The sequence below is a fragment of the Notolepis coatsorum genome (genome assembly GCF_963971535.1).
Source record: "Notolepis coatsorum genome assembly, chromosome: 8".
NCBI lineage: Eukaryota > Metazoa > Chordata > Actinopteri > Aulopiformes > Paralepididae > Notolepis > Notolepis coatsorum.
The window spans coordinates 39,204,422-39,217,968 of NC_140172.1; the positions used below are offsets into that span (position 1 = coordinate 39,204,422).

At 42.8% G+C, this 13,547-nt stretch overlaps 1 protein-coding gene across 1 annotated transcript in view; it reads left to right on the forward strand.

The window, feature by feature from the left end:
- The first annotated feature begins 2,785 nt into the window (after positions 1–2,785).
- LOC311233061 (uncharacterized protein) overlaps positions 2,786–13,547 on the forward strand; it is a 35,048-nt gene continuing 24,286 nt past the window's right edge. The window contains exons 1-3 of the mRNA XM_084319924.1: positions 2,786–2,800; positions 2,932–2,985; positions 3,834–4,016. Coding sequence (XP_084176050.1) covers positions 3,859–4,016 — 158 coding nt within the window. The 5' untranslated portion in view covers positions 2,786–2,800; positions 2,932–2,985; positions 3,834–3,858. The remainder of the gene's footprint in view (positions 2,801–2,931; positions 2,986–3,833; positions 4,017–13,547) is intronic.

Consider the following 13,547-nt stretch of genomic DNA (forward strand, 5'->3'; position numbering starts at 1 on the left):
TACTGTACCCATTCTGCAATCTGTTAATAAACTTTTCAATCAATCAATCAATCAATCAATCAATCAGGCCGAAATTTCAGTTTGAGTGTATTTCCTGACCCCTTAGTCGTACAGTCACAAACATGATACCCAAAGATGCGGCACATGTTCCTAATTTATACCTTTATGCAAATTACATGTCATCAGCTTGTTCCGGTTCGCGGACGACTCAGCCCTGCTGGTCTCTGACAGGGACAAGTTGCAAGTTGAAAAAGCCCTCAGCTCTGAACTCGGCAGAATCTGCACCTGGCTTGCTGATAACAAACTATCTTTACATCTGGGTAAAACGGAATCCATTCTCTTTGGATCAAATAGCAAACTCAGCAAGGCCAACGGCTTCTCTGTTACAGTGGGTGACAATATTGTCACAAGGAAAGACGAAATTACCTACCTGGGTTCCATCCTAGAGGCAAATCTTTCCTGTGACAAAATGGCAACCAATGTAATCAAAAAAGTCAACCAACGAACACGATTCTTGTACCGGATCTCCTCTCTGGTAAACAAGAATACCTTGAAGACTCTAACAGGAGCACTCATTCAAGGGTTCTACAACTATGCTTGCACCTCATGGTACCAAAGCACCTAAAAGGCCCTAAAAACAAGGCTATACACATCACAAAACAAACTGGTCAGACTACTGCTTGGCCTTACTCCTAAAACCCACCTTACCCCTGCCCATTTTGACAACCTAGGATGGCTTTGAGTAGACGACAGAGTATAGCAACTTGCAATGGGCCTGGTCTGATACACTACACCACTAAGATACCCATGTACAGGTCGAAATACTTCCCAAGGGTCAGGGAAGTCCACGACCACAACACCAGAGGGAGTTCCACAAATCATGTTCAACCCAGATTCGGCTCAAACAAGGGACTAAACACGTTTCACAATTATGCCACAATAATGTGGAATGCCCTACCCACAGCCGTAAAGGAATGTGAATCCCTACTCTCCTTCAAAACCGCTCTCAAAGAGCACCTACGTGTGGCTGCAATTAGAAACTGGCCCGGTAAATGTCAAAATCCCTTCTCCCACCCTCCAATGTACAGTTTCTTCCCCTTCGGATGTATATTTTTGTATGATCTCTTTTTCTTAAACAGTACTGTATAAGTGTAACGGAGGTACCGCAGTATATCCACAGTCACGGGTACAAGTAGTGACGTGGCTGTGGATGGTAAGCGGTACTGCAAGTAAAACTCACTCCCCAGAGGCATCCAGACCCGGAAGCAAGCAGTGAATTCACTTCTTGCTTAGTGGTCTGTGATGCCGCCCACAACGCGGGCGTCCGGGGTTCAACTCCCACTCAGGGCGATCCCTTAACAGGGGTCGAATCGACTAAAACACAACGCAGACAAGATCACACCGGCTACATATGTGTACGTCTTAAGTTGTATGTCATAAATGTCTTGATGAATTGAAAATGGAGGACCCTTATGTAAACAAGACGAAAGTATTTTTCTGGTCTGCATCTTAGCAGTTGTTTGTATTGAGCCGTAAATGTCACTATGAATTGAAAATGTGGGACCCTGATGTAAACAAAGACAAACGTCTTTCTCTGGTCTGCATCCCCTGTATTGAGCCGTACTGTATTGTACCCATTCTGCAATCTGTTAAATAAAGTTTTTCATTCATTCATATATTATTTTGATAGTTGATAACCTCCAGATCCAATGAAAATCGTTTTACCCTGTAAAATGTTTGGAGTGGGGAGATTGCTAAATCTTGGTGGTGGTCAGCACTCCACTGAGTGCATACATCTAGATAATATTATACGACTAAGGTACCCATGTACACATGTCAAAATACTTCCCAAAGGTCAGTGAATACCACAACCACTACACCAGAGGAAGCTCAACAAATCATGTTAAACCCAGATTCGGCTCAAACAAGGGACTAAACACGTTTCGCAATTATGCCACATCAATGTGGAACGCCCTACCCAAAGCTGTAAAGGAATGTGAATCCCTACCCACATTCAAAACCGCTCTTAAAGAGCACCTACGGGAAGCTGCAATTCGAAACTGGCCACCGTAAATGCCCAAAACCCCCACCACCTCCTAATAGACAGTCTCCTCCCCACCGCATGTATATATTCCCTCCCCGCCGTATGTATATTTCTCTCCCACCCACCCACCCCCTCCTAATGTACAGTCCCCTCCCCATCATATGTATATACTCTGTCAGGATCTAGGGGTAACAGTACTGTATATTTGAATACCGTTTATGTCACAAATGTATCAGTACTAAATACCTATATGTCCCTATGCCATAAATGTCATGTATGTTGTGTATGTCATAAATGTCTATATGAATTGAAAATGGGGGACCCTGATGGAAACAAGACAAACGTCTTTCTCAGGTCTGCATCCCCTTAACAATTGTGTGTATTGAGCCGTACTGTATTGTACCCATTCTGCAATCTGTTAAATAAAGTTTTCATTAATTCATTCATTAATTAATTAATTAATTAATTAATTAATTAATTCATTCATTCATTCATTCATTCATTCATTCATTCATTCATTCAGGAGGACTGGTCTTGCAATAGCTCTATATGCCAAATTAATATAAGGCTGGGGAATGGGGCAGCGTAGCCGCCATACAACTACGCGCGCCTTGTGAAGCCCACGTGACAGGAAGTACGGTAACAGCCAATTGAATCGTCTCGCTCGTCGTCTCAGCTTGCTTTGCTGTTAGATCGGACGGGGTCATCGGCGTTTTATTTGGGGGGGTCGTAATTGTTTGGCCAAGCTGCAACACCGTAAGTAGTCATAATTGTAACCTTAAAAGTTGTTTATTAACCTACCCATAACCCATAACTTTAAACACACCCACTACCTAAAAATCAAAAATAAATGCAAAAAAAAAATAATCCCGTCCTGTCCGATCTAGCACCTCCCTCCTTCACCAGAGTCTCCGAGCAGAGCTAGAAGAACACCGCGCCTGGTAAGGAACGACAGTGTGTTCAACCTCGCAAAAATACTTATATTCCTGTTTTATAATCCGCCAGAAATGCATTCGGAGAGCTCGTAACTGTTCTCTAAAAACCTAATACCAATGTACACGTAACGCTATCTGACTAAAAATCTGCATTCAACCAAGCTTGCTGATATTACCATGCTAGCGTTAGCTAGCGAGCTAACCGTTCGCTAACATCACGACGAGAGCGGCTCGGTGTCGACCTTGTTAGCTAGCTAGCTGTGATACCAGTTAGCATGACTATCCAACGTTGCGTTAGCAAACCTAACGTTAACTTAACAGAATATAATAAACTAGTGCTAGCTTCTGCTTGTGAATTCACATAGCTATCTGGAATATTAGCAGGTCACTTGCTAACGTTAAGAAAACGATCCCAAGTTACCGATACTAGCCAGCTAACGTTAGCCTAAGTAACGTTACAGCTAAAATAATGCGTTAATTCCGACGTGGCTGTCGTTAGCTATAGACTGTTTAACTGTCGCCAGTCAGTTATCGGGTGTATTGGCCAATATTGCAGCAACGGCAAATAAACTACGTTTATTATTATTATAGAATGTTATTGTCTATTTGTGTGTAGTATTCCATCGCAGATATCTTTTGTCGGCCAACGGGCGATTGTAACTAGCACTGGTGATATTAAACGACAATCACGAGCTATCCGATCCATTATTGTTTGGCAAGACAACCATGGGGATACTGTGGATGAATGAATGACGTTACTCTTGTCTAGACTAGTATTTCTACTATGCATCCATGTGTTACCATAATAACTTACCAACCACTGTCTCTTGCTCTCTCTCTTTTCTACTCTATAGGTGTCTGTATGTCATAACGTTGGAGATGAGTGAAAACGTGAAGTTGTTTGTGGGGAACCTGCCTTTAGATGCAACTCATGAAGAGCTCAACAAGCTTTTTGCTCCGTTTGGGGAAGTCCATACCTGCTCGTTACTACGACAGTATGCCTTCATCACCCTAAAGGGAGATGGGTCAGCAGACAGGTATTTAAGTCTATTGAAGTTCTTGTACATGCTGAATTGACTCACTACCAAGGCCCTCTGACATGGGGGGGGGATACTCCAGAGGGCCCTGCAATGTGCTTATCTACGCCCATTGTACGTTTAACTTTTTACCTTAAACCCATATCAGGAACATGGTCACAACTTGGCCGACCAATGGCACTGATTGATCGCTTAGACTGACCTAAAGTCCCCTGTTTAAAAATGTCACCACTGTATCAAAAGCACAACTCCCAACTTGACTATATCCTTACTGTACTGCAGAGATAAAGCAACCTGAGCGAGGGAGACAAGTTACAACAACGATGGCCATTGGAGCCACACATGTAACGTTAAGTCCCAGTCATAATCCACATGTAGCGTACACAGACCAGACTCCCCTGGGCAACGAAACCAGACTTGTCGGGTTTGGCGCAGAAGGGGTTAACAGGCGCCCCAAAAAAGTGGCCATTTTTGTTTTAGTTTTTGAGGACTGCATACTATTTTTAAAAACAAATACTATACCGGTACTTTATACTTGTAACACATGCATAAGCCTGGTCTCTTTTGAAAGATAACATTCTGAAGTTTCAGTTTAAAATCACTTTTAATGAGGGCGGCTACGTGGTGCAGTGGGCAAGGCACTCACCACGAATACTGGAGACGCTGGGTTCGCCTGTTCGAGCCCAGCGCTCCACATTGCTTTCAGTTTAGCTGGTCGTCCGTACTAATACACATTGGCAGTATTAGGGGGTGGGAAACTGATGGGTGGGGATCGGGCGCTGTGGACAGCGACTCCTACAGGTCGGTTGGTGCGCCTGCGCAGTAGAATCAGGAAGCGATGGGGGCGGCGCCCCTCCAAAGCGCAGACCCCTGACGCTGAAAGATCGTGCCGCGCAGGTGAAAAGATGCGACTGCTTTTACCTCGAGTATCGGAGGGGACTCGTGCTATGTATGACTTAGTCCACATTGCAGCCGGCTTATGGGAGGCAAGAAACGGCGTTCGAGACAGGGGAGGGTTGAATTGGATGATACGAAATTGGGATGGGAGAAAAATAGAAATGGGAGAAAAAGTGGATAAAAAAAAACGTTTAATGCTAATGAAATAGAGTAACATAGGTCTGAACTTGATTTGTAGAAAAACTTTCCGTAGTAGTTGCAATATCCAAATATAGTATTTCCAAAAAAAAAAGTATGAGGAGCTGTAAAACACCCTGGGTCCATAGCCTGAAGTCTTAGTAATAATAATAATAATGGCTTGGATTTATATAGCGCTCTTCATGACACCGAGAGCGCTTCACAGAGTCCATTATTCGTTCATACACAGTCATACCGGTGGTGGTAAGCTACAATAGAGGGTTACAATATGAGACAGAGAGGGTTACAATATGCAGTGGAAAAGTACGTTCATGAGATACACATTTACCTTAGACCTCCATGGTGATGCAAGCATTAGCTATAGATAACGTCGCATTACTTACAGTTGACTTGATTGAAGATTACAAGAACTATGACGATAATCCATGATTATTGCTGATACATTTAGTTTAAGGCTAGTGGGCCAACGCAGTATACGAGCTAGACCCGACAGTTGTGTCACTACTAGTCACTAGAATGAGGAAAAAAGTGAGTGCTGTCACTTGCCAACAATCCTCATCCATAAAGGGGTGAGACGTCAGAGAATGGTATGTTGCACATTCTAGTGTACATCAGGTCAAATGATTGATTACACTAACTATAAATGTATATTGATAGAGACCAAAGTAAAAATACCTAATAATAAAATGGACCTAATAATAGGGGGCGACAGTGGCTTGGGAGTAGAGCAGTCGTCTGGTAATCCGGAGGTTCCCGGTTTGATTCTCGCTCCTCCCGGGCAGCGTGTCGAAGTGTCCTTGAGCAAGACACTGATGAGCAGGTTGGCACCTTGCATGGTTGCCTCCACCGTCGGTGTGTGAGTGAATGGGTAAGATGTGAGAAACAAATTGTAAAGCGCTTTGGATAAAAGCGATATATAAATACAGCCATTTACCAAAATACCTGTAAATCACAGTATATGGGTACAGGACATTTTCTTTTTCTTATAACTTTTCTTATAACACTAAGTATAAGTTATATTTAATATAAATATAAATAAATGCATATACAACACATTCTCAAGATAGATCACTCTGATTAGAAAAGAAAACCCACAACTAAAGTGTACATAAATAGCCACTATTTTTAATATATACAATAAATATACATGGATTTACAGTTACACAAATGGATGTACGATATAAACTGGAATAGCGAACAATATTATGTGTCAATCACATTGTCCAACTCCTGACCCGTTAGTCATAGTCACAACATTTGCTGTGATTATTGATGACCCTTGGAAGGAGAAACATGTTGATTTTGGTTACCCTTTCTTCTAGTATCTCCATTATGGATGAATAGCCTGGTCTGTTGACATTTGCAATATCAGCAACTGTTGATGAAGATTAAGTAGTAGATGCCTATAGAATATGTACTGTACTTTTACTTTTGAAACTTAATACAGTACTGTAGTGATTGTAATGGTACATAATTCACCCACGGACCTATTGTTAGGAACATTCTAGAAAACTAGTGCCGCCCGAACATTCTGGAACGTGTGTGATGTCATGGCGGTACATTCTAGAACCTTAGTGCTGCCCGATCATTCTGGAACGTTGGTGATGATGTCATAGTAGTACCTTCTAGAACCTCTAACATTCCTATACATTTTAAGCATTCTTTAGCTTTCTAGTAATGTCCACCTTCCGGGGAGCCTGGTCCACAGACCGGCACTCCTCATCTGTAGTAAGAGGGGAGGAGAGAGAGGTGATGGATAAGGAGAGAGGGATGAGGGGGAGAGGCAGTAACATCTCCAGCACACCTCATTCTGTGAAAAAAACACAAAAAGCTGAGTATTAGCTAACCATAGACGGATAATAATAGTTCATTTATGGAGCATCTTTCTTTTTTAAAACTTTGACCAGTCAGCTGGTTCTTTTTAGCGTTTATCGCTTTTTCATCGCATTCATACTTGGTCAAGTTCGACCGACAGAAGCAGGCTGAAAGGGTTCAGATGGGGGGGAAGACACTCTGGGAAAGGCACGGCTGCCGTCCGGGATTCGAACGCGCTCAGCCCCAGATCCGTGACGAGCACGGTTGTCCACGACCACGGCGCTGAAATAGCACTCGCGGTACGCGGTGAGCTACTGGAGCTCCCCTGGAGCATCTTTCATACATTAAATGCAGCTCAAAGTGGATTTTATTGATTCCTACAAACCGGTTGATACACTCACACTCATCTGTGGCCTTTTGGAATAAACCTAGTGGCTACAGTCAGCGTTAAGAGTATGGTCAGGGTTAGCTTATGGTTATGGTTGGGTCTAGTTTATGGTTCTGTATATAACCTTTATTTACCAGGGTAGGTTCTGTGTATAACCTTTATTTACCAGGGTAGGTTCTGTGTATAACCTTTATTTACCAGGGTGGGTTCTGTGTAGGGATGCCCCGATCGATCGGCCACCGATCGTTATCGGCCGATAATCAGTATAAATATGCGATCGGTGATCGGTGATAATGCTTTATTTTCGTCGATCGTCAAAACAGATCTCACTCGCTGAGTTCTGTCTCAGACACCGGGAGCTGCACACAGTGCTGCGCGTCTGCTCCTCCTCCAGCTCCTCCCGCACGCATGTAAACACGGGTCTAGTCTAGTCTAGTGGGACGGGACCTCCATGAGCTAACGTTAGCTACCGTTACAAAATGACCCAGTCAACTATTCACTTTTAGTTTAATACATGATGAGGCATTGTCTAACTGAACGGTATCTAGCCGGCTAGCTACTGATAGCTCCTGATATCAACAAATGCTCCAGCAATAGTCTAGTTATCTAGTACTAGTGTATGATACCTCTGTTAGCTCACGTTAGCTTAGCTCACTGTTCAAAACGAAATGTCCCATTCAACTAAATAGTTCACTGAGGCGTTGTCTTAACGTTATATTTCCGGCTAGCAGTAGCTACAGACAGCTCCTGATATCAATGTCTTATAACACTCATTCGATGCATATTCGAAGCCCGGCTTGTGTCGCAGTCACTAACGGGGATAGCTGAGGGAGTAGGGTATATCTGCAGAAAAACGTGATCGGGGCATCCCTAGTTCTGTGTATAACCTTTATTTACCAGGGTAGGTTCTGTGTAGTGATGCACGATATATCGGCCGCCGATATAATATCGGCCGATATGGCCGTTTTTTTACACATCGGTATCGGTCCGATATCAAGATGGGGCCGATTTTTTTTTTTTTTTTTTTTTTACATGTTTTGGCCTTAAATAGTTTCAAAATATCAGTCATTTCTGAAAATAAGTTACAAAAGTAAAAAAATTATGCGTTTTGGAAAATAGCTCTTTATTTGATTATCATAAAAAAGTGTTTTCTATACAGAGATATCGACATCGGTAAATATCGTTATCGGCCAGAACAGCAATATTAACACTTTGATCGCCATGGTTAAATTCATAATTTACCATCCCTAGCCAGCTCTATTTGTCTATGGAGAAGTTCCCCTTCTTTGCAGGGCTATAACTTTTTAAATTCTATTGCTAAATTGCCATTATTATGGCCCATTTAATGTCCTATATGTATTGTTCAGGGTGTAGCAATGTTAAACTTTTTCATTCACATATTCATACTAAAATATGGTCTAAAGTATAAGTATGTTTTTATCGTTTTCTGCAGCTTTCTCCAGAACTTGATTTATAGCTCCAAATGCATTATATTTATTATGAATTACAGTTTGATAGCAATCGGCGCGAGATAAAAAAATTTCAACTGGACGTGGTTCTAGAAGTTACTACGTATCATCTGATATTGACCGGATGGGCGAGGGGGCGTTTATAATTCCGTGGGCAGCGTTAGATGATTCATCCAGTGTGGGTCATATGATCATCATAGAAGTTTATATGGAACACGTTAGAATATAACGCTGCAACTCACCGTGGCTTCCTCACGCCGCTGGCAGATGAGCGTGGAACAGAATTTTTTCTATTATGGGATGGAGAAATGCCCGATCCATTTCCAGGTTGTATAATAGTATATACGTCCAAATCATGTTGTTTTTTCGAGTTATTTGCACCGATCGATGTTCACTGTCAAGACGGAGTCTCTCTAACGATAGCGAGTGCCCGGACGACATATGGATGAGCACTTCCGGTTTACAGGGTCATTTCCTGTTGGCGATCTGCCGATCGGCCACCAGATGGCGCTCTTGAACCGCTAGAGAGTTGAGTGGAGCTTTGCAGTGTATCTCAGGGCTCCGGAGGGGAAATATGATTTCGATCACAGATTTTTGAAATATTTATCAAAGACGAGTTACGGCGTCTTCGGCAGAATGAGCATGGCTAGGAATGACGTCTAAACACGTCATCGGCGACCATAGTGTTAATATCGGTATCGGCCACAATTTTCACATCGGTGCATCACTAGTTCTGTGTATAACCTTTATTTACCAGGGTAGGTTCTGTTCATAACCTTTATTTACCAGGGTAGGTTGTGTATAACCTTTATTTACCAGGGTAGGTTCTTCTGTGTATAACCTTTATTTACCAGGGTAGGTTTTTTTTTTTTTTTTTTTTTTTTTTTTTTTTCCTCCCATTTTCCTCCGATTTTCTCCCATCCCAATGTTAGTCGTATGCCAATTCCCAGTCCCTTCCTGGTCGCTGCGCTTTACCCCCCACAGTCAGATCATTTGGGAGAGTGGAGGCTACCACGTGCTTCCTCCGACACACGTCCAGCCAATCACCGCTTCTTTTCACCTGGCAGCGCGGATTCTCATTGAGAGGGCGTAGCGTGTGGGAGGACCACACTATCCCCCTCACGTCCAATCCGCGCTTAGCAGGCGCCCCGACCGAACTGTAGGAGTCGCTGTTTACAACGACCCGGACCCACCCCGCCAGCTTCTCCCACCCTCTGATACAGCCAATTGTATCAGTGCAGACGGCCAGCCAAGCTGGTGACAACCCCGGAGCTGTGAGCTGGATTCGAACAGGCGAACCAAGCTCACAGCTCCGGGGCTGGTGACGAACGCAATCTCCGCTCGACCACCTAACCGCCCGGTAGGTTCTGTTTATAACTTTTATTTACCACTAGCTGGCTCTACTAGTACTAGCCCTGCTATCAATCCAGTCCAGAGTATAAGCTAACGTTATGATGCAGAAAGCTAACCTTATGATGCAGAAATATCTGCGGTATCGTTACATGTTGGCAGCTAACGTTAGCTAGCTGCTAACGTTGGCTAACTGGGCTGGATATACGTTAGCTAGTTCACAGTCGAAGTCAAATGTTAGCAAACTAATAGTTTGGTATACGTTTCTAATACATGCCGTCAAATATTATGTCTTTATGAATTGACCTTACCTTTGAGCAAACATAAGTGTCCTTGGTAATGGTAGCTGCTAACTTTAGCTAACTAGGCTGGATATACAATAGCTAGTTCGCAGTCAAAGTCAAACGTTAGCAAACTAATGTTTGGTCTACGTTTCTAATACATGCCGTCAAATATTATGTCTATGAATTGACCTTACCTTTGAGCAAACATAAGTGTCCTTGGTAATGGTCTTCACATTCAGTTGTGTATGTGGTCGACGACACAGTAGAATCCACCGCTTGCACTTCTCTAGTTTTCGTTTGGGCTTCGGAAAAGGTATGAAATATACTCCTCCATCCAGTCTTTCAGGGTACCTGGTGTCCGAATTACAGGTACCCCACGCACAGCGTTTCACCATCGGATATTATGTAGATAATAACATAAAACTGAACTCTTGACAGTGGTTTCGATCAAAGCCGTCTGGTTTGATACAGCCTACAAACCTAGTTGACCGAGGTTTGTGCAGCGAGGATTTTGCTGTGATATGATTGGACAAATTCTATTTTGGGTCGTGGTTTAGCGACAGGTCTATTGCCCCGAGGCAGACTCACGGAAGCGTGGCGAATAATCATCGCCTACGGCAGTGCTTCTCAAACTTTTTCTGTCGGGGCCCCCTTTGGCGGACCAAAATATTTTGGGCTCCCCCCTCCCCTCGCCCCAACAAAATAGTTATGAAATGGGCCATGTTTAAATTTATTGAAATAACACTCTCCGGTCAATGGTCTCTAACTACACACCCTCAAGACCCCTACGCTCTGCATCTTCTGGCCGCCTCAGACCTACTCCTATCCAAGCTCCGGGAGGGTCATCAAAGAGAAGTCGCCTATTCTCAGTCCTTGCCCCACAATGGTGGAATGAACTACCCACCCCAGTTAGGACAGCCGAAACACGTCCAATCTTTCGCAGTCGACTAAAGATGCACTTCTTCAACCATTATCTGAATTTAAAAAAATTAAAAGAATCTAACCCTAACTAACTGTACTGTCATGCACTTGTCCTAATAAACTAACCTACACTGTAGCACTCAACACTTTGATGAACATTGTTGCTCAGCTGATAGAGTTGTGCCCTTCCTGATGGCTTGTCGTACAGAACATGTAAGTCGCTTTGGATAAAAGCGTCAGCTAAATGACTAAATGTAAATGTAAACACCAATATCGTGACCTTTCAAATTGGCCCTATATTTTGTTTTCAGAGCTGTTATGGATGAAAAGCCAGCTTCACACAGATACTGTATGTGGTGCTGAATGGTATCAACACCTTAACTGCTGCATCATGAGATACTTGGTGGGCCATGAGATGAGATACTTGGTACTCAGCACCACACTCTGAACTAGCTCTCTAGGTGGTATCAGATGAGATTTCAAAGAGTTCTTCCAAGAGTTTGGATGGAGATGTGTCAGGAAGCTTTGTCTCAATGTTGTCTGTAAAGTTTTTTTTTTATCCAGAGTAACTTGGTGCTCCTTTTCTGTGTTTTATTAAATAATGATTTTCAGATTTTGAGAAATGGTATTTTCATGGAGAACAGTGCAGCTGCAACAGATGGCACTTTAGTGATAATTTTCTGTAATCAATTTCTTTTTTTTTTTTAATAAATCTCAAGGCCCCCCACTCATGTCATGCCTCTGCGCCCCCCACTTTGAGAAACACTGGCCTACGGCCCCTCCGACCACCACCAACATTCATTCACATGCATACACATTCATACGAGGCAAGTAGGTTAAGTGTCTTGCCCAAGGACACAACGGTGATGGGATGGACATGGGCTTGAGCGGGATTCGAACCACCAACCCTTCGATCATTGGACGACCCGCTCTACCCCTGAGCCAAAGCCGCCAAAGTAGTGATTAGGAGTGATTTTGGTAAACTGTAAAAAAAAGAAAAAAAAAAAAGCTTTCCACTAAACCATTTCCTCATTGACTTCAATTAATTCAGCGTTTTTTTTCTCTTCCGGTTTTCGCTCGTGACTTTTCACCTTGATTCCTGATTCGCACATCCCCATGTGCGGTATCATTGGAAAGCCACACTCATTGGCTACAACCCTGTCCAATAATTTTCGAGATCGCCAAATGATTGACGGAGCTACAGCCCTGTGAGTCGGGGGTGGTAATCTGATTTTGCCATGTACTTTGGCACACGCCTCACATATCGGCATGTAACTCGAGAAACATTTTATATCAAGAAGAACCAAAACTATTCTACCTTTTAATGGTAGATTTAGGCTATAGTCAATTGTGAATCATGGTATCTTTTCTCTTAACCTGCTGTTCTTAGCCTTCATTATTATTGCTGTGGATAATGCATTTTGCTTAGCTATTACCTAAGGGAGGAGACAACTGTTAACACTTTCAGAGCCGGCCGTGTTTTCCTTTTTACCCCCTTGAATGCCCATCATCCACTTCAATGTTAGCGTTAATATCGCCTAATCTATGTTTTAAATTATGGCTATGTGTCTAATCTGCCCGTCGCTTATCAATGACTCATTTTCCAGTCAACATTGTCGAAGCGGATTTTTTTTTAATCGGTTCATTTCCGTTTTATAGCATTTTGAAAAGCCCTCGTTTTCAAGGAAAATAAAAAGATTCCGTGATAAACGCCCTGTACTGGAATATTCTAGAACGTTGTCATTTTTCGGCCTATTTATGAATCGTTTTCAAATAAACGCTAGATTATCGATAGTATATGTGTACGTATGCACGCTATATAGGCAAGCTGAAAATCGATTCTCTTAGTTCCTGCTCGCACAGCCACACACACATAGGGGAAAAGCTTATATCTCCGTGAAAACAGGTCTGATTATCCTAAGACTGGTAAAATAGATTCCTTACCTGAGATCGGATGGTATCCAAAAAGATTATTCCAATTCCTGATCGCCATTCCAAAAATCGATCCTTTTATTGATCCAATACTGTAAACACATATTACACGCTGTTCTGAAGCCCCACAATGAATCCGATCGGCTCGGGGTACATGCGTGAGAAGTAAAATGTGGATTCTGGATTTTTTTCTCTCATCCATTTTCATTGAGTCCATTCCAAAAGGGTGCATTACCGTCTGGGAGACGATAGGGGGTGCTTTTTTCACATCTGAGCT